At 62.2% G+C, this 23,180-nt stretch overlaps 1 protein-coding gene across 4 annotated transcripts in view; it reads left to right on the top strand.

Annotated features, from left to right (window-relative positions):
- HUS1 (HUS1 checkpoint clamp component) overlaps window positions 1–22,510 on the top strand; it is a 31,270-nt gene extending 8,760 nt beyond the window's left edge. Inside the window, exons 7-11 of one of the 4 annotated variants that reach the window (XM_055335536.1) lie at window positions 431–550; window positions 15,458–15,582; window positions 21,503–21,591; window positions 21,762–21,882; window positions 22,362–22,510. In XM_055335536.1, the coding sequence (XP_055191511.1) occupies window positions 431–550; window positions 15,458–15,582; window positions 21,503–21,591; window positions 21,762–21,882; window positions 22,362–22,424 (518 nt within the window). In that variant the 3' untranslated portion in view covers window positions 22,425–22,510. Of the gene's footprint in view, window positions 1–430; window positions 555–1,321; window positions 1,449–2,436; window positions 2,670–15,457; window positions 15,583–21,502; window positions 21,592–21,761; window positions 21,883–22,361 lie in introns of those variants that run through there. The other 3 variants (XR_008665711.1, XM_055335537.1, XM_055335538.1) reach the window with 3 other exon arrangements.
- The last annotated feature ends 670 nt before the right edge of the window (window positions 22,511–23,180 follow it).

Below are 23,180 nucleotides of genomic sequence, written 5' to 3'. Positions count from 1 at the left end.
GCGAGGCTTTGCTGACAGCCGTGTGAAGTGAGTGCCTTCCCTTCCGTGTTACTCGTTTTCTTTATTTTAATGTGTTACAACAAGGGTGTGTGATGCTTGGCCAGACGGGGAAGGACCGTTTCTTCCCCCTCGTTCCCAAGGAGGAGCAGTCACACGTGAGCTGTGTGGTCCCGCTCCTCAGCGTGTGGCAGGGGGCTAGCAGGGACCGTTTCCTTGGACCAAAATGGGGAGAGTGGGTCATATTTCAGGTAGAGTCCCTGGGAGTTTGCACAGTGTTTTAGAAGGAAGGAAGGCCTCGGTAGCTGCTTGCTGAGCCACGACTGTGTGCACACTTTGTATTTCCAGGCTGTGCCAGACAGTGGCAACGGGAATCATCTGTTTAAGTCCCCACGCTTCCCGGTCACCTCCCACACTGTCCGTGTCATTGTAGCCTCTGAAGACGCGTCTCAGGAGAGACCCCCCGAGCAGATGGCTGAAGTGCACATAGACATCCGGAAGCTCCTGCAGTTCCTCGCTGGACAGCAAGTGAACCCTACGAGGGCTGTGTGCAGTGAGTATGTGTGTGGATCGTTGTCCACGTTTCAGATCCCATAATCAGAGGCAGGCCCCGACGGTACGCGGTCTCCTCGGTGCAGACACAGCTCAGCCATAGGGACCAGGTGTTCTCAGGCAGGTGGGTGTTTGGGGTTTCCTGGATTTAGCAGCGCCTGGTGGCCTGCAGCATCGCTGGCTTGGCACGGGGCTGTGTGGGTCTGTATCCGGGGAGGCTTCCAGACAACAGGTGCTGATCGTCCAGTCTGACCTGCTGAGGGGAGCCCCTGACCCCGTCAAGTGGGCTTGGCCCCAGCTCCCCTGCTCTGCCTCTGTTGCCTTCGTGGGTTGAACCCTGAGCGCTGCCTACAGTTGTCCCCTACCTGGCCGTTTGCCTCCTGTCCCGATCTTTGCCTGTGGGCCCTGGATCGCGGTCGGCCCCGTCTTCCTCAGCTTGCACCTCCCTCCCGGCTCTCAGGAGTTATTGGCTACACAGGAGGAAGGGCTTGGGATCCCTGGGTGGCGCAGCGGTTTGGCGCCTGCCTTTGGCCCAGGGCGCGATCCTGGAGACCCGGGATCGAATCCCACGTCGGGCTCCCGGTGCATGGATGGAGCCTGCTTCTCCCTCTGCCTATGTGTCTCTCTCTCTCTCTCTCTCTCTCTCTCTGTGTGTGTGTGTGTGTATGTGTGTGACTATCATAAATAAATAAAAATTAAAAAAAAAAAAAGAGGAAGGGCTTGCTCGCCCTGAGCTTTCCACGGCTCTTTGTCTCCTCGCCACTCCGATCAGGGCAACTGAAAGGGAGCCACACCTTCCACAGAGGAGCCGGCAGGCTGAGCGCCCAGCCACCTTGGAGCGGCGCTTAGGACGGCCCATTAGGACGGCCCAGGAGCGCACTTGACGGGAACAGAAAATTGTAGGTGGCTGTGCCTGCCAAGGAGGAGCAGCCCCATAGAAGGAGACACGCAGTGAAGCAGATCACGGGAGGGCAGTGAGCACGTCCACTAGATGGGGCGATGGGGCACGGCGACCGAGGGCCAGGGTTATGGTCGCAGATGCTGGAATGGCCGGATCCTGGGGTGGGTACCAGGGTCTGCGTGCGCTGCATCCCGAGAGCCCTTGGCCTGGCCTGTTGTGGGTTCTAGGGCTGAGGGTGGGAGCTGCGTCTTGGTGTGGGGTCGGCCCAGGCTTTAGCCAGTCCTCCCGTCTGCTGACAGGCTCTGCACAGGCTGCTGGGTGGCGCCAGTGCAACCCGGCTGTGCCCCGTGTAGAGTGGAAGCCTGGGGGGGGGCATTGCCCTTGAGTCCCCCCTCGTGGCCCGCTCAGGACAGCGGGCCTTGTGGGTTCTACGCCAGGCGGCCAGCTGAGTGGCTTGAGCCCTCAGAACGGTGACTGGGGTCCCCAGAGGTCAGCGATGAGCCAGGGATTGTGACACAGTACGACTTGGATTTCTCCTACCCTTGGCTTGATCTTTCAAACCAGCTTTTCTGCCTGTGGTTTCTGGCCCGGGGTGGCGTCCTGCAGCGTCCCACTCCTCTGCCCCACACCCTGGGTCTCCGCCTGCCCCACCACGGCCCCTGTGACTGGTCCCTCCGCAGCCTGGCACTTGGCCTGGCCTACCCTCGTGGGCTCCATGGGTACCCCTCGCCCGCCCTCGCGCCCCTGCACCGTTCCCACCCCTGCCCGTGCAGGCTGTGGCCCTGCCGTCACCACTGCCTCTCGCGGCCATTGAAGGGAGCGGGGCTCCCAAGGAATGTGCCCCTCGCCCTGTGTGCGCCACCTGACCTGGGCTTCGGTGCGACGTGCACCCCTCCTGTGCCCCGTCCTCCACTGCAGCCTGTCCCCAGGGAGGTGGGCCGCAGCGCCGGGGCTCTTGGCAGTGACAGGGTTTCTTCTCTCCTCAGACCTCGTCAGTAACAAGATTGTCCACTTTGATTTGCTCCACGAGGACGTTTCCCTGCAGTACTTCATCCCGGCCCTCTCATAGACCGGTCCCCACCCGGGAGCTTGGGGCTGCGCCGTGCTGGCCGTGGGCCACGTGTAGAGCCATGCAAGTCTGTGCATTTTACTTCTTCAGAAATTTTCTGGCTAAAAGTTGGGTTAATGAAAGACAGTTGGATAAACCTACTACATTTTAGTCTCCTTTGTTCTTGTGTCTGTTTTGTTGTCAAGATGTGGAAAATGAGGAAGAGAGACTGTTTATCCAGACTTCAGATAGGTTTAGGCTTGTACACCCCGCCCTCCCCTGGCTCTGTCCTTGGAGCCTGATAACCGGCCGGGGCAGCCCTGTGGCCGCCTCAGTCACACGGGTGTCCAGCTGCAGCACGCGGAGCCCCCTGGCCCTGCTTCCCCCCTGACGCTGCCCCATCCGGTCCCGCTGTGGGGAGGCCGCTGCCCGGGGACAGGACGCTGTGACGCGTCTTAACTGGCATGTCAAGGCCGAGAAGTGAGGTGCGGGGTTAGGGTAAGCGGAAGAGGAATCTGCAACCTTGAGCAGTTGTCTTCCGGCCACTTGAGCGCGTTGGAGCCCGTGGTAAGACCCAGGGTCGCGAGTGCTGTTTCTGATGCTTGTCAGTGAGCGTTCGCGTGGGACGTAGCATTTGTTAAAGCAACTCTTTTTTTTTTTTTTTTTTAAGATTATTTATTTATTCAGAGAGAGAGAAAGGTAGAGATCCAGGCAGAGGGAGAAGCAGGCTCCATGCAGGGAACCCGACGTGGGGCTCGATCCCGGGTCTCCAGGATCACACCACGGGCTGAAGGCGGCACCAAACCGCTGAGCCACCAGGGCTGCCCTCAAGCAACTCTTTAAAGCTCGTATCGTTCCAGTTTTCAAGCGTCTCTTCTCTCCTTGCTGCAGTAAGACTTGGAAATCATGATGTTCAGTGAAACAGCCTAAAGAGAGTTCATAAACCTTTTTTTTTGCTGTGATAGTTACCGATCTGGGAAGTTGGTCACTGCTGATCATCCAAATGATGTTTCGCGCACAGTGAGTCTACAGTACTGGTCTGTAGCACGAGGTGGTGGCGCAGTGGCTCCTGGCCGCCCCCCGTGGCCACCGCGCCTCGGCTCCTCCGGCGTCCGGCGTGTGTATTTTCGCATCCCACCTTTGGGCGTCTGGTGTTGCTGGAGGGCCTGTCCAGGCTGGAGCGGCACAGACGCCTGAGATCCTTTATTTGTCAGAGTGCATCTTGCAGCGCGCCCAGGCACACTGAGCTGGTGGCAGGGATGGCACTCGAATCCAGGCCTCTGACGCGTGATCGGTGGCCCTCTCTCCAGGCTTCGCTGTGCGTCCGGAGTAACGAATCCTACACGTTTCAGGCTCCGTGTCCACCAGTCACTTCACGAGTCTGGGAAGAGCGTCTTCATTTTAACCCTGCTGTGGTCAAGTAGGTTTGCACGCAGGTTCTAAAGCGCCGTAAACCCACAGGTGATTTCCTTCTGCGTGTAGAGTTGTGTTGATGGTTTCGGGGCTGGCCCAAGTCTCCGTGTGGGCAGGGCCACCCAGGCTGTCTCCGGGGGTCAGGACGCGGGGGTCTGTGTCTTGCACTCGGCAGGACGCCCTGCTTCGTGCTTCCCTGGGTCTCAGAGCCTTGACCGAGGACGGCTTTCTCTCCCACGGGCGCTTGGGGAAACCAGCAAGCCGCTGTGCTGAGCGGTAACCACTGCAGTTCCGTTAGCTCAGGTTAGAAACGTGAACATAACTTGAACAGTTAACATATTTCAAGACTCGTCTGTCCCAGTGCTGAGCCCCTCGGTCACGTCCTATACCCAGGAGACTCGCTCTGTGGCTTCCGTCGTGTGGGGCTGGCCAGGTGCCGAGCGGCCTTCCAGTTCTCGGTGGATGGCAGAAGGGCAGAGCTGCGCTCGGAATCGTGGCCTTTTAAGGGGGTCCCGATGGGAGATCTGAAAGGAAGCCTGAGCTCTGCTGGGTTTTTTGGCTTCTCCACGTGAACCCTGAGCTAGGATGTGGGTCAGGATGGGATACGGGAGAGACGTTCACCCTGCAGCCACTGCTGGGCTCTGGTTGGGTTTTTATGTGTGGAAAAGCCTTAGAAAGGGCTGTGTGCCCTTTGACCCAATACTTTTTATTATAGGGATTTACACAGATAACCTATGGCTCGACAGTGTTTTCTGCTCTCAAAGTAACGTTACAGAAACAACGTACTGACGTGGTGCAGTGTTTATGATCATAGCTACAGGTGGTATGACCGGACTCCAGGTCTGAGAATAGCCACGTACGTGTGGGTGTCAGAAAAAGGTTGGGGGACGCCCGGGGGCTCCGTGGTGGAGCGCCTGCCCTCAGCCCAGGCCGTGACCCCGGGGTCCCGGGATCGAGCCCTGCGTCGGGCTCCGCACAGAGAGCCTGCTTCTCCCTCTGCCTGTGTCTCTGCCTCTCTCTCTGTGTCTCTCATGAATAGATGAAATCTTTAAAAGAAAAGAAAAAGGTTGGAGAAATATGCAGCAGCACTTAAATCTGATGACTTGTGAATGTTTCATTTTCGTCTTTGTAAACTTAAGTATTTTCTAAAACTCTCCTCGTCGGTTTTGTAATGAAAAAATAAATTATTTTTTAAGGGACTGAGTAGTATGTATTATTGGAATGCAGCCCGTCATCTCTGGCCTTTTGCTCAACATAGGCCTTTAGGCTTTTTACCTTCACGCGTGTCCTTTCCGGATAGGAAAGTAAATTCTGACTCGTCATGTTGAGGTCCAGGAGGCCACGCGGACTTGTGCATCAGGTAGCGGCACAGCACGGAATGATTGCTTCCCGCCCTTGAAGGTGGGCGGGCCTGTGGTGGGGCCCAGGCTGCGGGGCCTCCCGTCCCCGATGAGCAGACGACGACCCCTGGGAGCACGGGGACGGGGGGCCCTGATCCCCAGTGACTGAGCCCCGGTTCCAGCAGAGACCCCGGGAGGCCCGGGGAGACCCCGGCTCTGCACCTTTGTGCTGGGTGTAGCCCTGGGCTTAGCATCTCGGAGGCCACCGCTGTGGGGTCAGGGGAGCACAGCCCTCAGGCGCTTGGCCAACCGGGTAGGAACCAGCCCTGGGTCTGGTCCTAGGGTGCCTGCCAGCGGCCCCCCAGGAGGGCCTGCCCGTGCTTCCCGCTCGCCGTGACTACAGCCTCGTGCCCCAGCACAGGTGACCAGAACACCTCTGTCCTCGGGGACTCCTTGCTGTGTGAGTCGGAGGAGCAGGATGGGCGGGGAGACTGAGGGCCGGGACGGGGGCTGGGGCGCCCCCTCCTGGGGGCAGACCTGTGAGGAGGTGGGGGGCTGTGCCCCCTGCTGACCTCCAGCCCCTGGTGGAAGAGCCCCTGGGGAGTGGCTCCCCCAGGCTTGGACGGGTCTCCAGAGGGTCACAATCCGGGTGACTTGGGGTGTTTGGTGGCTCCTCTGCCTCTAGGGACACGGGACCTTCCTGCATAGAGTCGGCAGTGGCTCCCCTCGTCCCCGGCCCTCCTCCAGCACACGTGGTGTGAGGCTGACGTCACTTGATCTCTGCGGCCACAAGTGGCAACGGCTTCCAAAGATGATCTTATTTCTGGGTCATGGTTTATCATTTAACTACGTCATGAGTTTTGCTTGGTGTGGATTTAAGGGGGAGACCACTCGAGGCAAAAGGACAAAGGAAGAAGGCGAGAGCCGGGCGGGTGCCCCCGTGGTCCTGCGCTGCTCCCGTGGGCCCGCGTGTGTTCTGGACCCGATAGACCCCGCCCTTCCAAGACTGCCTTGGAACAGGATTAGGCAAAAGTACTTATGATTTCCTGCTTGTGATGTATTTTTAAGAGAAGAGTCAAAGTGATCACTGGAGTCTTCAGGGCTGAATGATGACTTCTGTGATGATCTGTGTCCTGCTGGTGGGATTGCTCCCTGTGACTTTGCAGAAGGAGAGGGGAAGGTGGGGGGGTGGGGGTGGAGGGGGGCGGGGGAGGAGGAGGCGGAGGGAAAGGATCAGGATACCAGGAGGGAGGCCCTGTGCCCAAGTGGCCAGAGCACCCCAGGGGTTTGGGATCCCTTATGGTGCCCTATGAGGGTGTTTCAATGCTCGTCTGTGGACACTCAACTTCCCTGAAGCTGAGACAGTGAGTATTGGGACGGTTGCTCCTCCAGCAGCAGGAGTAGCTGGCAGAGGGCCGTGCGGGTGTCCCGTGCGGGTGTCCCGTGCTGGCCCTCCCCTGGGAGTGCAGGGCGCCCGCCCCGTGTCACTCCCCCACGTTACCAGGGTACCGCCCTGGCTGGAGCTACACTTGCCCCTGCGTGTTCCCACCATGTAGGAGGTGCCTTTGAGGGGAGGCTGTCCTAGGCCTTGGGGGGGAGGGAGTAGGTGGGGAGAGGTGGGGGGAGGGAGAGGGAGGGGCGGGGAATGGGTGGGTGAGACCTGAGCTCCCCCACCCAATACGCTCACGATTGGCTGGTTGGCAAGGTGCTAAGGGCCGGGCTCGCTGTCCCCTCTGGGACACGGGACAGGGGACAGGACGGCTGTCTGCCACTGCAGGCCCATCGGAGGTGCCAGGGTTTGGGGTGTGAGCAAGAGGCCCCATGGGTGCCGTCTGCGGGGGGCCGGGCTGGAGGGTGCTTGTGCAAGCACTGCCTCTGCTGTGCTTGCTGCAGCCGCTCCCTGGGGGCACCTGGAACGAAGGTGAGTGCACGTCCCCCGGGATCTCCGCACCTCCCTCACCTTTGCTGCAGTGTAATCACCAACCCCCGCCGCTGTGATGCTCGTGCTGTGGGGCGGCGGGGGGCACCCACAGGCGTGCACCGCGCCCGGGCTGCGGGGACCTCGGGGATCAGAAGGGCGCTGTAGAGCGTCCGGTGTGAACACGGGTGCCGGCCTGCTGCGCGTGCACCCAGCTGAGCTCCGTGGGGTGCAGGGCAGCAAGGCCTGTGCTAACAGCCCAGGAAGGTGACCCCGCAGTGTCCGGCTGTTTGCCGCCGTGTGACTGACGCACGCGCCGCCGGAAGGTGTGCGCACCGTGCTGCCCTGTGCGTCGGGCATTAGATCCGAAACACGGAGTTTGTGGTTAAATAACAAGTCTGAAGAGGGTGGCTTTTGTTCATTGAAGTTTAGCAAGAACCAAGGAGGGTTGGACGGCTGCCTCAGGTGCCTTGCGTCCCGGAAGGCCCTCCCGGGGGCTCAGTCCTGGTGCAGGGAAGCGGTGGGAAATGCCTCCAGGACTGGGCGGAGCCGTCCCGTCCTGGGGACTCCTGGTGGCTCCCCACGGGCCTCCGTGGCAGTACCAACGGGAACCACCAACCGATTCCGTCCACAGCGTCTGCACGGAAAGCAGCCTGAGAAGCTCCTCCGACACTGTCACCTCTGTGGCGTCTCTGCGTCCTCATGAGCGGCACGGTGGTGGCCCCGGGCCCACACTGACCCTGGAAACGTGGCTAACAGGATGGAGATGCTGGATCCACGTACCTGAATGGGCTCAAGGGGCCCCAGGTGGCCACAGCTGGCACGTGGGACAGCACAGGGACACTGCTGCTGTGCGGGGCCCCCGCTGGCCCCCTCCTGTGTCCCAGCGTGCTGGGTTAGTCCTGTGCCTGCAGCGTCAGCCGGGGCCCCGAGGCCCCACGGGAGGAGATGGCCCTGACTGCAGGTGCCACGCCAGCTCGGGGTGGGGGGTGGGGGGCTCAGAAGTGGGCCGTCACATTCGCCAGGACGGTGACCAGGGGTCGCAGAGGCAGCTGTAGGGCTCTGGAGAGGGGTTTTGTTTGTCCACCCGGCGGGTGTTTGATTGCCGCGGATCCCTCCTGTGTGCACAGCTCGCGTGAAGGCCGTGCCTGGTGGAGCGGAAAGTACACACTTTCCTGCTGGGAGAAGCCGGGGGCTGGGAGGCCGAGTGCGGCCCGCGTGTGCTGAGCACCGGCTGAGCCTGACCCCCCAGGGCCTCGGGGTCTGTTTACTCACCTGCACCTGGAAATCCCAGGCTCAGAGCGCTGCCTCAGTGGGACCTGCGGGCTCTTGGGTCGTCCTCCGAGCCCCCCCACCCCGGGAACGAGCTCCTGCCACAGCGTGCGGCACCCAGCACCCCCCCCAGGACATGCAGCCCCCCCCAGTCTACTCCCAGGGCTCACCCCAAGTGGTCTAGTCTCCTGGGCGAAACAGAGTAAAACTAACTCTTGTAAAATCCCAATCCAATTAGAACGTGGACATAATTACGGGAACTGATAAAGATTAAGAAAAAAAAAAAAAAGAGACTTTTGCCCTGGGAGGACTTGGACCAGCCCTGGGAAGGGGGGTGCGCAGCTGAGGCGCGCAGGGGGCGCAGGGCAGGGCGGTGCCGAGGGTCCCTGCGGAGCGTGGGGCAGGAGCGCAGGCCTCGTTCCGGTCACCCCTCTGCACACCCTTGTGCGTCGTGCTGGGCCCCGCGGCCCTGGGGGCTCCGCGGTCCACGCGCCCTGCCCCGGGCCCAGGGTCAGCGAGGTGCGCGGAGGTGGCCACCCGGGGCCTGTGTGTGCCCCGCGTCCTAGGGGCCTGTGCAGGACAGGCCGCCCCTGCCCTTCCTCACACCTGGCCTCTCCTGAAAGTGCACGTGACCCCACTGTCGCACCTGCCGCCCCCCAGGGCGCTTCGAGGGTGAACAGGATCCCTGTCCTCAGCCGGAGCTCGCCAGGAGCAGGCTGGGCCTCGGCTCCCTGAGCCTGTCTTGTTACCGCCTGTTTATGGGAGCAGCTGGTTCCGTGGGCCAGTTCCTCGCTGTGTCCCCACGCTGCCCGCTGCGGCCATCACCTGGTTTTCTGGCTGTTATCCCCTCGCTCTGCTTTGATCCCAAATAGCTCCCGGCAGCTCCGGGAGCCTTGCCGTTGGCACTTGGTGGTCCCTGTGTCACTCTGCGGGACCACCTCTTTGTTCCCAGAAGGATGGGAAACAGGGCTTGGGGATGTCACCGTCACTTTTTACCTGCACCTCCGGATCTTGTGAGAAATTCCACCGACGCAGGGCCCCTTGGCACTAGTACCGAGCCCTGTATCCGAAGCAGTGGAGTCACAGCCGCGGTGGCTGTCCGCGGAGGCACGGGAGGTCTCCTGGCTGTTGTGCCCACCCCAGCGCCGAGCTGGCCTTCCACTGTGTGCCTGTCCTCGGTGTGTGTGCTCGCGTGTCTGCGAGTGTGCAGAGGCGGGAGTGCCTGTGTCTGCGTGTGTGCGCGTGCGCTCCGTAAGTGCCTGTGTGAGCCCGTGGCGTGTGGACACGTCTGAGCCCCCCGGACCCAAGGTCCCCTTACAGCCACAGAGGCCCAGGCGTCCCCGGAAGGTCTGTGCTGCGTAGCCTCACCTGGCGGGTGGCGCAGGGGGAGCTGCTGCTCCCGGAGGACCTGAGTGGGGACATGCCCAGAGCACACGGTGGCAGTGGCCTCTAAGGACAAGCCCCAGGACAGAGAAGGCAGAACAGCTCCCCCTCCAGGCCTGCCAGGGGGATTCCTCTGCCCTCCCCTGCATCTGTTCACATGGGGGTCCCCGCCCTCCCCCTGGTGGGTCTGTTCACATGGGGGGTCGGTTCCTGCCCTCCCCTGGTGGGTCTGTTCACATGGCAGGTCCCCACCCTCCCCCTGCTGGGTCTGTTCACATGCAGGTCCCCACCCTACCCTGCTGGGTCTGTTCACATGGGGGGGGTCCCTACCTCCCCCTGATGCATCTGTTCACATGGGGGGGTCCCCGCCCTCTCCCTGGTGGGTCTGTTCACATAGGGGGTCGGTTCCCGCCCTCCCCTGGTGGGTCTCTTCACATGGCAGGTCCCCACCCTCCCCCTGCTGGATCTGTTCACATGCGGGTCCCCGCCCTCCCCCTGGTGGGTCTGTTCACATGGGAGGTCCCTGCTTCCCCCTGATGCATATGTTCACATGGGGGTCCCCACCCTCCCCTGCTGGGTCTGTTCACATGCGGGTCCCCACCCTACCCTGCTGGGTCTGTTCACATGGGGGGGGTCCCTACCTCCCCCTGATGCATCTGTTCACATGGGGGGGTCCCCGCCCTCTCCCTGGTGGGTCTGTTCACATAGGGGGTTGGTTCCCGCCCTCCCTGCTGGGTCTGTTCACATGGGGGGTCCCTGCCTCCCCCTGATGCATCTGTTCACATGGGGGTCCCTGCCCTCCCCCTGGTGGGTCTGTTCACATGGGGGGTCAGTTCCTGCCCTCCCCTGGTGGGTCTGTTCACATGGCAGGTCCCCACCATCCCCCTGCTGGGTCTGTTCACATGGCAGGTCCCCACCCTCCCCCTGCTGGATCTGTTCACATGCGGGTCCCCGCCCTCCCCCTGGTGGGTCTGTTCACATGGGGGGTCCCTGCCTCCCCCTGATGCATCTGTTCACATGGGGGTCCCTGCCCTCCCCCTGGTGGGTCTGTTCACATGGGGGGTCGGTTCCTGCCCTCCCCTGGTGGGTCTGTTCACATGGCAGGTCCCCACCATCCCCCTGCTGGGTCTGTTCACATGGGGGTCCCCGCCCTCCCCCTGGTGGTCTGTTCACATGGGGGTCCCCGCCCTCCCCCTGGTGGTCTGTTCACATGGGGGTCCCCGCCCTCCCCCTGATGGGTCTGTTCACATGGGGGTCTTAGCGACTTAGGTGCAGGTTTCCCTTGATGGAGCTGAGCCCCAGGTAGTGCTCCCCATACCACCTACCGTGAAGCCGTGGCCCTGAGGAGGGTGTCCTGAGTCCCTCCAGTGCTCTGCGTCCCCCAGTCTCAGGGAAAGAAGAAGGTGCCGGCAGGTGTGGGGGAGCATTGGGGTCCTTCCTGGGCTCAGCCGGGCCCACCTGGCCATGGAGAGGAAAGTCTCGTTCTTGGTGCTGGAAATACTGAGGTGCCCGTCGGCACCCCTGGGTGCACAGGAGCCCTGTCCCTCCCTGGAGTGTGAGCAGTGCCGTCCCACGGGGAGTGGGGGGCAGCTTCAGGAACACACCCTCTGGGAGCGTGGCCAGAGCCGGGTGGGGGCCCCCCGGGCCGGGTGAGTCTCTCCCAGGTTTACATCCTCCTCTCTACACCCCATCCCATTGTTTGTAGTAGAAAGGGTTTTTGCCTCGTCGGGGCACCTGCACCTGCGTGGTCTGCACCCTGAGAGCACTGCTCAGGGGGGCTGCTGCCGTCACACGTCGTCCAGGCGCAGCCCTTGGCTCTGGCCTCGGGTGGGGACAGGCCTGGGGTCCCAGGGGCCTTGCCCATGTGACCTGCCCCTGGCCCTGCAGAAACGCCTGTAGCTGTGCCCTGTGATGTGTGCGATTCCAGCTGGTCTCTTGCCTGTTCTTTCACTCCTCATGGCCCTGGCCTGTGGGAGCCGGTGAGGCTGAGGCTGGGAGGGAGACGCCGGGATGGCTCGCGGGGCGGCTGGCAGAGGCCCCAGCCCAGACCGTCCCCCCGTCAGCCCCCGGTCTGCAGAGGGTGCTCGGCGGCCCCGGGTGGCCTCGGCTGCACCGTCGCCTCCAGAAGCCAGTTTTGAGAAGACCGCGTCTCTCTCAGCAGGAGGCTGCCCGGCCTCACAGGCACACCCGGAGGTAGGAGACCCGCTGGTGACCCTGCGTGTGTGCGTGCATCCTCGCGGGGAGGCGAGCCCAGCCTCGGGGCGGGGTTCACACCCGCCGGACACACCGCAGCCCGGTACCCCAAAGGGTGCCCCTCGTCTGCTCAAGACCCAGACTCCACACCTCGGTTCAGGCCTATTTGATTCACTGCACATGGATCTTTCTGGGTGGCTGGCGGCCCCTGGACACAGGCATGGGTGCCCCTGGTCCCGAGAGGCCAGAGCGTGTAGGGGGGTGACCAGTGCCTCCCCCAGCCCCCGCTGGGCAGCAGAGCAGAGGTCGGTGGGCCCAGGGAGCCCCGAGGGGCACGTACCGCCGCTGTACGCAGGGCCCTGGAGCCGCGTCCTGAGCTCGGTGGGCGCCCTCGGGGAACGTGGGAAGGCGCCGTGGACGGTTGGCGCTGGAAGCATCACCTTCAAGGTCAAGCCAGGCCAAGCTGCTTGTTCTCCCCCGTCTCCCTGACCTGGCCTGGGGCGTAGCTGCACTGCCCCCCACCCTGCTCCGCGGTGGGGGCACACGGGAAAGACCCCTGGCACCGCGTCGCTGCTGGTCCGGCCCTTCCCTTCCCCGTGGGTCAGGTCCCCGGAGAGGTGAACGTGGCTGGGGGACGGGGGCATGACGGGGAGGGGGGCGCGAGCCTGACCTGCTCTGCTCCCCGAGCTGAAGCCAGAGAGGCTTACTTAACAGTCAGACGAGGAATCCGTTTCAAGTCATGATTTGAGAACTGGCCCCGCACTTACGTCCGTGTGTGGCCCCGACATGCTTGTCTACTGGATGCGGGGCGCACGGACCCGGAGGGAAGAGTGGGCCTAGGGTGGCTGTGACTAAAACCGTGGGACTTCCTGCGGCACCCGTGGCCGACTCCCACCCGACAGGAGCCAGGGGCGCGGGGGCTTCGGCCTCGGGCGGGGTGCTCCTTGAGGGCCTGGGAAGACGGCTGGCCCCCGACAGGCCCGGTGGCGCCACCTCCAGAGGGGCCATCCTAACCCTGTGGCCAGGTGAGGGCAGGGAGCGAAAACACTCGGCAGCTGGCCCCGGGCTTGCCCGTCAGCGAGGCTTTGGGCTTTGGAAGCCCCGTGTGGCCCAGAGCCTTCCCACCACCCCTCCTGGAGTCTCCTCACTCCAGGGCATCGGCCCCCCGAGGGCTCACTGAGATCCCGGGCTGCCCCAGCCATTATGCCTCAGGGGCCCTGGGGGCTGCTGCTTGTGCAGGGGCTGCACCTTGAGAACCCCCGAGTCTGGGGGCCACCCCGGAGCCACGAGACGGGGTGCCCAGGTTATGGGGGCTGCTTCACGGCCACAGGGCTGAGGTTTCCTTGCACCAACGCAGGACGGGACGTCCATTATTGATCCTAGAAAATAGAAATCCCAAATGGTTGCTTAATTTCCAGTGTTCCTTTGCAGGGGAGGCATATCTGCGCTCCCACCCGGCTCCCACCCACCCGGTGCACCCAGCCTGCAGACGCCAGGAGGCGCACGTGTGGGGTGGGTTCCGCATGTGGACTGAACCCAAGGCCAAAGCAGCGCTCCCATTCCTCTGTGAAGGTTGTGGGGAATGATGTCCCTCATCCAGCCCATTTCTCCTCTAGCGATTTCTGTTGATGTGATTCTGTGACCACGTGTCTTCAAGATTTTTTCATACAATTTTTGCTGCCCGGGGCATTTCCACTGCGTTTCCTTCTCATAGCCTGAGCGCGGCAACTCTGGGACTCGCTTGCTTTCAGAGAACAGAAGTCGCTTTATCACCCTAGCTCATTCGCAGACATTTCCGGGGACATATTAGTTGGGGAGTCACCTCGTACCCAGGTTGGCATATTGCTCCGTGGGTGGCAGGTCGCCACACTCACAGCATTATTTTAAAGGACCCTCGGGAACATGGTTGTGGGTTAATTTGGGTCGCCTTTTATTGGCATGATTCGAATCCAGTGGTGTTGACTCAAAACATTTAAATCAGGCTGGACGTTGTCCTGGAAGGTTGGGGGAGGCGGAGGCCAGTGTCACGGGCTGGGCGGTGCTGGGGACGGCTGGTCCTGGGGATCCTGGCTTCTGGCCTCCAGGCGAGGCTGCGGCACCCCTGGAGCAGAGCTGGGTGTGGGAGGAGCCTGAGGGAATCCAACTAGAGCACCGCCTCTTCCTACCTGTGCATCTGGGCACCGCCCTGGGGACCTGCCCAGGGGCCGCACCTTTGCCAGCATCTCCAGGACTAGAGAAAAGGGCATCGCAAACACCCTTGAACCGGCACCAGCTTGTACGGCTTTAAAACACGTGCAATTCTTAAAAATCAAACTTCCAGGGACTCCTGGGTGGCTTGGTTGTTGAGCGGCTGCCTTAGGCGCAGGGCGTGACCCCGGGGTCCCGGGATCGAGTCCCGCGTCGGGCTCCCCGCAGGGAACCTGCTTCTCCCTCTGCCTGTGTTTCTGCCTCTCAGGAATAAATAAATAAAATCTTAAAAAAAAAAAAAATCAAACTTCCAGGGCGCCTGGCTGGCTCGGTCAGTGGAGCGGCGACTCTTGGTATCGGGTTGTGAGTTCGAGCCCTATGTTGGGCGTAGAGATCACTTAAAAAAAAAATCCACTGAGTAAGTTCAATTCATGCTTCGGCAGGTAGAGTTACGCTCTCGGGAGTTGCGCAAAATGGAAGATTTTTACAGGAAGGGAGGACAAGGAAATTACTAGGAAGAGAAAAGAAAGGCTTGTTCCAGGCAAGGTCACCTTCCCTGAGGGGAAGGGCAGAGGTCTCACTAGTGGGTCTCCCCACCTCCCTTTCGGGGGAAACAGAGTCCGTCACTGATGCTCACCCAGAAATTCCTCACTGGGGGTTTCTGGGCGAGGCTGGAAGCCGGTCAGGTTACGTGCGGAGCCCTGGTTTGCCGACGTGCGGAGGGTCCCCTTTGCGGCCCGTGGCTTTCCTTCGGATGCATGTTCCGTCTAACCCCTGTCAGCCGAGGCAGGTGGAAGCTGGCCTGGCCGCGCCGGGGGCGGGGCGGGGGCCTCCGGAGGGAGGCTTTGTGTGGGAGCGTCCTGGCTTTGAGACTTTGGTGCATCTTATTGGTCTTCACGTTTGCCCAGCAAATCCCCGCCCAGACTTTAGGGCTGGGGCTCCCCCGCTTTGTGTCCCATGTTCCTGATGGAGAAGCCCCGGAGGAGGGAGAACAGCCCTCCAGGCCGGGTGGGAGCGTGGGCTCCGGCCTCGGGGCTCCCGGCGTCGCCTAGCGCGGACTTACCTCCGAGACACCTCACTAGTGAGTCAGAAGCCACACCAGGCGCAGACACGGCCCACTCAGAGGCGGGTCCCACGGGCACCGGTGCCGTGACCCGCCCGGGAGGGGTGTTCACCTGGGTGGACTTCTGCTCACGGCTCCTGGGATCCCCTCTCTCCTGGTCTTCAGGCCTTGTTTTTCCCTTTTCCCCTAGAGCTCCACACTAATCCTGTGCCTTTTACGAGCCCCGCGAAGGTGAGCCATCCTCCAGGTGCACTGACATTTGGGGAAGAAGCCCAGGTTCTGGAGAACCCGCCCCCGCTGGCGTCCTGGGACCAGGTACGTCCTGAGAGCAGCCACCCCCACGTGTCTGGGGAGCTCGAGCTTTGCTTCCAGAAGACGCACGCGTGGCCCGTGCAGCCCGGGAAAGCCTGCCTGGTCCGGCAGGAGCGGATCACACTTGCTTTCAGCCTGGTGCTGCGTCCCTGAGGCCCGGTTCACTTGCAAAGCCCGAATCTGCTGTGGGAAGCCGGGGTGCAGACCAGAGGCATGAGTGCGGGCAGCCTGCACCCCGGGGGCTCCCACGCCGGCAAGGCTTCCGGCGGCCCAGGGAACGGAAATCCTATTTTGGGGTGTCGAGGAGCTCTTGGAAGGCCTTGGTTAATAAGACTGGACTGCTGGGCGTCGGAGCAAAGGCGTCTGTGTGTGGCCATCAGAACGGCCGACAGCGGGGGGATCGAGGGGTGGGGACAGGTGTCTCGGTGGCTCGAGGAGCAAGGCAGAGTGTTAGCGAGCTGCAGGGGTAATCGGGGTCAGGGTCCCAAGAACAGAGCTGCCTGCGTGTGACACTGCTGCGAAGGAAGAGCTCCGACTCCGCGTGCACAAGTGTGGTCAGGCCAGATAGTGCGTCCTGGTCCTGATACGAAGGAGCCAGTCCTGTGGAGGCTTCTGGAACCTCTCCACCCCTGGAAGAAATTATCCTGCAGCTCAACTTCCAGTACTTGTGGGGGTCCTCAGTACTCCCCAGTACTCCCCGTGGGGTTCTCAGTACTCCTCATGGGGTCCTCAGTACTCCTCATGGGATCCCCAGGACTCCTCATGGGGGTCCTCAGTACTCCTCATGGGATCCCCAGTACTCCTCATGGGGGTCCTCAGTACTCCTCATGGGGTCCTCAGTACTCCTCATGGGCTCCCCAGTACTCCTCATGGGGTCCCCAGTACTCCTCATGGGATCCCCAGTACTACTCATGGGGTCCTCAGTACTCCTCATGGGATCCCCAGTACTCCTCATGGGATCCCCAGTACTACTCATGGGGTCCTCAGTACTCCTCATGGGATCCCCAGTACTCCTCATGGGGTCCCCAGTACTCTCATGGGGTCCTCAGTACTCCTCATGGGGTCCTCAGTACTCCTCATGGGATCCCCAGTACTCTTCATGGGGTCCTCAGTACTCATGGGGTTCCTCAGTACTCCTCATGGGGTCCTCAGTACTCCTCATGGGATTCCCAGTACTCCTCATGGGTCCTCAGTACTCCTCATGGGATTCCCAGTACTCCTCATGGGTCCTCAGTACTCCTTCCTCATAGGGGTCCATAGTACTTGTCACGGGGGTCCCCAGTACTCCTCACAGGTGTTCCCATATTCCCCACAGACGTCCCCAGTTGTGCACACAGTACCTCAGGGCATTTGTGTCTGAGGATTAACGGGATCTCACTGTCCAGCCTGCTCCTGTCGGGAGCTCTTCAAGGCTCACGCGCCACTTTAGGAAAGTTCCAAGTTGGGGGGGTTTCCAGGTTAACGAGAAAGGCTGTCACCAAGGTGCCCTTGTGATGATCTGGGAGCAGGGGTGGCCAGGGGTTCACGTGAGGCTGCATTCCCAGACCCCTGCTGCCCTGGGGCTGTGGGCTGCCCACCCCATCGGCACCTGCTCGGTGACCCAGCCTCCCCGGGGGGCTCTGTGGTCTGCACAGGCGGAGGGTGTGTATTCAGCCTCGCGCGTCCCCGAGGCCTTGGACCTCCTGCCGCCCCCCAGGGCCCTGCTCCCTGGAGCCCCCCCGCCCCCTCATGGCCACCTGGGGCTGCAAACCAGGGCCCTGGCGGCTTCGATGAGGAGGCGTTTGCGTAGTATTGCGTTGGGCAAACTCCAGACTCTTCGTTTTGTAAAATGCTTTTGCTGCCCGGGAAGGAGGGCAGGCCTGACTTGAGGAGGATAGGCCGGTGGAGCCGACTACACCCCATTTGGTAAAAGTCACCTGCCACGTTGGGATTTAGAAGAAATGCACGTTTGGTTGTTTGGTCGTGGGGACGCCCACGCTGAACTTCCCACGTGGGTGCAGTCATGGTCCAGGGCTAGTGGCGCACAGCTCTGGGGACCCTAGGACTTGCCGGCAGTAAAGGGCCAGGGAGTGTCTTTTGTTATGTTTTGTTATGGAGACTTTGGACCTCTTCCCAGGGCTGGGGGCGCTGGTTGCCAGGGGAACCGACCTCAGAGCTCCCGGGGCAGGTGCTCACGTGCAGACTGGGGTTGGTGGGCCCCGTGGGGCTTGGGAGCTCCAGGTGCCGCTCCCTCCCGTCTGGCCCTAGACTCGCATCCTTTATCACATCCCTTCCAGGTGAAGGTGACTGTGGGCTTCCTCCCAAGGAGGAGAGTGTTGGAACCTGCCATCGTAGTGGTGGGTAGGTCAGAAGCAGAGGGGACAGCCTGGGGCTCACGGCTGGGGCCTGAAGTGTGGGGGGACCCAAGGCCGTCACCTGCGGGGTCTGACGCTGCCTTGGGAAGAAGGTGCCAGAAGTCAGTTGAATTCTTGCTGGTATCTGAGAATTGCTTGGTGTTAAAACAAAAATTGAAAAAAAAAAAAAAAAAGCATTGCTTGATGTTGGAGGGAGGATCCCACCCCCCATTCCAGAGTTGGGTCTGGGAGCCATAACAGATCACAGTTGGTAGATTAAATGTTACATAAAAAGTTGATAACCAAATTTGTTTTCCTAGAACAAACACAAATGAGTAAGTACAGCTCCTTACCCCAAGTGAATCTTAGGGGTGGTTAAGATCATAAAACCCACTCCCATAGTTCAGCTGGCAGATTGGGGGTGATTTTCGGCAAACAGACCTGGAGATCTTGAGTTTAGAGTGACAGGACGGGACGCGCTGGGGGGCTGAGCCGCGTCCTCACCCTGCCCCGACCCCTGGTGAATCCCGGGTCTTCGAGGAGGGGAAGGCACCCACTGTCTCGGCTCAGAACATAAGAGCTAGCCTGGCACTTTCTGTTCTCAGGATGCCCCATTCTCTGAAAAACTGTTCCCCGTTAGAGCTTGGGGCCCCGATGGGAATTATGTTTTCGTGACTGTGAGGTAAAATATTTGGGGCTTTTAGTAACGTCTGTCAGGTAGTCAGCACTGCCTCCCGCAGCCTTGGGGGCTCAGGTGCGGGCGGCCCCGGGGTCACGGGAGGAGGGTGGCCATCGCCCCCCACGTGGTCCCGTCTTGCAGGCCAGCCCCAGCAGCCAGAGGCCTCCGCATCTGCTTCCCTGTTGTTCTTCGCTGTCTCGGGCTCAGCATCAGCAGGGCCGTTTGAACGGGTCGTTGTGTCCCCAGCCCTAGTCCCGCCCAGAAAACCCTTCGGGTCCGGGGGAGAGCGCGGCGGGTGAATGATCGCTGAGACCCACGCTCTGGGGAGAGACGGGCAGCCGGGCCTTCTCGGGCGAGCCGCGGTAGGAGGCCGCCCTGCCACGCACCGGACGTTCCTGCGCATCTCACGCTGCTCAGAGGCGGGCAGCGTTCAGAGCTGCACCTGCTGGATTACTCTGTGGTCTGTCGGTACTTGCTCGGGTGACGTACCTTCAGCAAGTTGACCACGTTTCTAGAATATCGCTTCCCAAATTTCATTAGCTGCAGCTGCATTTTCCTGGGTCGGCTGTGGTTTCCTTTTGGCAGCGGCATCAGCTGCTGTGGGAGGACCCGAGGACAGCGGGTGGGGTTCTCCTGAATTCTCCATCTGGGGGGTGCTTGAGAGCTGCCCCCCCCCCCCGCCGGATGCTAGGGGACGCCCGGCACTAGCGTCCCTGTGACCCTAGCACTGCCGACGCTCGCTGGGCATCCGTGGGCCTGGCCTTGCCCCCCGGCCTGTGGGATACGCGTGTCCTGGGCTCCTGCTTGTCCTCAGTCCTGCTGGTTGAAGGTGAGCGCTCCCTGCCCCGGCTGGGTGCCTGGGCCATGAGGCCTGGCGGGGAGGGCAGGCCGCCTCCGGGAGCAGCGATGCCGACCCAGGTGCTGGGGAGCTTGGGGAGGCTTTATGGGCAAGACGTGAAGCTGCAGGGAGCTGATAGAGGGCGGAATGGAATGTGCGTGGTGGGCGGAGGGCAGAGGTGAGGAAGGAGCAGTGGGGTGTGCGGGGTGAGCGGTCTCCGCAACAGGAGTGCTCATGGGAGGGAGGCCCCGGGGCATGTGGCCAGGGAATCCTTGGGGACAGGCCCCAGGGCTTCATCCCTGCCCCCGTCCCATTGCCTCTGGGTGCTCACGGCTCACGCCACCTGCCAGGGCTCCAGGGCTCAGGAGAGGGGCTGCCTTAGCCTGGGTTTCCTATCCTCCAGAGGGGATGGGGGCAGCGGGGGGCAGCGGGACCTTTTCAGGCCCTTGAGGTGCCTTCCTCTGGGGGGTGAGCACCCAGCCCAGCCCGGCCCTCAGAGCAGGAGGGGGGTGCACGTGGGCAGTCCCACGAGTGCCCATGAGTGGGTCCCCCAGAGGGGATGGGCCCTCGTTCATCATTGGCCGAAACCACTGGCGCTGAAACGGATGTCGAGCACCAGCTAACAACGTGTGGACCCTCCTCCACCCGAGGGTGCTGGCTCCTTTAAGGCACACACGCACAGGGGAGCACTGTTGGGGGCTCTGGGGGCTTGTGCATGTGGGACGAGGTGGTGGCCGCCCCGGAGAGTTGTGACGCACCCTCCACCCCCCCACCCCCCCGCGCTGCCTGTTTGTCTCAGGGGCTGGATTTTGTCGCAGAAGCCACAGCTGTAGGGCACAGCCGAGGTGGGTGACGGCATCAAGGCTGGGTCCTCTCCAGGCGCCCTGCCTGCACCCACCCAGGCCCTTGGCATTGTCCCCTGGTTCGCAGGCCCTGCCCCGCGGCTCCAGGAGGTAGGGCACTCCGTGGGGCCGACAGAGACCCCTTGAATCCCTGAGCTCATCCTTCCTTTCCCCACTGTGTCCAGCACACTTAGGAGCAGCACAGTCTTGCACAGACGGTCCCTGACTTGACGATCGCTCATCTTACAACTTTTCGACGATGTCATGAAAATAATACACGTTCAGTAGAAAACGTACTTGGAGCCTTGAACGGAGATCCCTTCCCATTGCTGGCGACGTGCGGTTCATCCTCCCGCGGGTGCTGGGTAGCAGCTCCCAGGCAGGTTCGCGGTCGCAAGTGTCCGCAGCCGATGCCCCGACGGCCCGTCTGTGCCCACACAGCTACTCCGTTTCCTCCTGTCTGCACAGCATCCAATCCGTTACAGGAGGGAGTCAGCACTTTAGTTTAAAATAGGCTTCGTATGCGAGGGTTTTGCCCGGCGTAGGCTCCTGGAAGTGCCCTGCGCACATTTGAGGCAGGCCAAGCTGAGTTCTGACGTTCGGGAGGTTGGGAGCTTCAAATGCATTTGCCACTTGACAGTATTTTTGACTTACGATGGGTCCATCTGGACACAACCCCGTCATAAATCAAGGGAGACGTGCGGTGTTCGGCTGGACGGAAACGTCCTACGGAGCCCTGCCTCTGTGCGGGTTCCCTCAGGGGTACCGGGGCTGCTCCGTGGCCACGCGGTGCTGGAAACAGAGCTGCTCGAGTCGGTAGAGCCAATCCAGTGTCTGAGTTGAGAGCCAGTTCAGAGTATCCACTTTGGGATCCCTGCCTCCCGCAGATGCTTCCAGTGTGGCAGCCAGGCCGGTGCTTCCAAAACAGTGGCCAGGCCGTGGCCCTCTGGTGCCCACACCCCTGCGCCCTTCAGAGGGACATGCAAAGGCCCAGGTCGGAAGACCCCGACTGACCTCCCTGCCTGCCACCCGCCCCCTGCCCTGCAGCTGCCCCCCGTGGCCCCAAGGACGTGGCCCCGTGGGGACGGGAGGCTAGCCTGCTTTATCCGGTGCCGGGGCTCTGCGGCCCAGCGGGGCCAGCTGCCATCCTGTGAATGAAACAGTCTTACTTTCCCAAATGTACTGGGGTTTTGAGCAGCTCTCAAACTAGCACTGTTTGTCCCACTCGCAGGACATTGTGAAAGCCACCAGCAGAGCACCGTTAAGTGCCGCCAGCAGGAGGTCGCAGGCCGCTTCGGACCCGGGCGACCACGCTGACAGGTATGTCAGCGAGTCCCCACGGAGCTCCTGCATACGGGCCTCCGGGGACCCACCTGGGCCGGGGTGCGCTCGGGAGTGCCGTCTGGGGAGGCCGTCCTGGGCCCACGGGCCACGTGAGCCGCGAGTGCCGCCAGCCCCCCTGTCCTGCGCCTTTCCCCCTTCATCTTCAGAGACTCCTGGGGACCTTCTGTCACAATCACGAGCTTCTGGAACAGCAGTGGCCCGGAACCCTGTCGCCCACGGAAATGTGTGGTCGGGCCAGGGAGCAGTGTGCCCTGTGGCCTTCTCCAGGTGGGTGCCCGCCCGGCACGGGTGAGCGTGGCCAGGGCGCCGCTGGGGTCAGGTGGCCCTGGGGCCCACGGCTGAGGCCCGTTCCCAGGACGCTGCTTGGGCGGCCCGAGAGCAGGCCATGACTCGGGGCCTCCGTAAAGGACCAAAGACACTGCATCATTGAGGTCTGCAGGAGCACCACGGCCTGGCTGGGCGCTCTGGTGTGTAGCTGACCCTGTAAATGTGCTCATGCGGAGCAGCTGAGCCGGAGAGCAGCGTGACCAGGGGACGACGGCGGCCCCCAAGCCCTGGTGCTGGCTGCTGATCTCCCTTGGCGCCCCCGCAGCCCGTCTGCAGCGCACAGGTCCCCTGTACCCGCAGCCCGGGAGGAGGGAGCCTCAGCCCCGCTGGGCCCCAGGGCTTCCTGACGGTGCAGAAACCAGTGCCGACCCCGGCCTCGGCCCTGTCGCAACCCCTCCTCCACTTGAATTGCAGCGCAGCTGTCCCCCAGCGGGGCCCTGCCGCCTGAGGGTGCGGATCCCCTCCTGCCCGTCTGCAGATGATGTGGCCTCAGACATGCTTCCAGGGACTGACGTTGCCTCGACCGCTGCGTCCCCGGGGGTCCCCGTGAGGCCGGCTGTGTCCGCCCCGACCAGCTCTCCAACTGCACATCCTCCCACCTTGCCCAGAAGGTAGGGTGAGGGTCGCGGGGGGGCCGGCTTCCACCCTGCACCCTGATCCCGGAGCCACGGCCAGTGAGCTGGCCACGTCACTTGTGGTGGTTGTGTGTGTGGCCAGTGCCTAGGCCCCCGGGAGCCCGACTGCGCAGCCGGCCACTGCTTCCCACGGGAGCCCACGCTACTGCGGGTGCTTTGTGTCTCGGATCGGTCCTCCAGCCGCCCAGCCTGGAGCTGTGATGACTGCATGTTCCTGGCGGGCGCGCGGGGCGCACGGCAGGGCAGGGACACCGCAGGGAGCGAGGACGTGGGCACTGGCACCTCGACATTTCCACGTTGTCAGAGTTTTCTCTCTGCGCTTGGCGGGCTTTCTGCCCTGGTTTACGGGCCCAGCCACCGAGGTGAACGATGATCGCCCAAGACGTCCTGCGAGCTGGCAGCCGCCGCCCGAGCTGTGGGAAGTGGCGCCATCCGTGTTGAGCGTTTCCTCAGAAACATCCGAGGGACATGCGTGTGGGCCTCACTTCAGCGACGAGGCAGGGGCTTCCGCAGCTGCTGGGACTAAGGGCCAGAGCAGTGGCTCTGAGATGTTGGCGGCCGTCAGCATCCCCGTGGGCTCCTGGCCTGCCTTGCACTTGGCGC

Source organism: Nyctereutes procyonoides, unplaced genomic scaffold (genome assembly GCF_905146905.1).
Source record: "Nyctereutes procyonoides isolate TBG_1078 unplaced genomic scaffold, NYPRO_anot_genome, whole genome shotgun sequence".
NCBI classification, from domain to species: Eukaryota; Metazoa; Chordata; class Mammalia; order Carnivora; family Canidae; genus Nyctereutes; species Nyctereutes procyonoides.
This window is presented reverse-complemented; position numbering and strand designations above follow the sequence as displayed.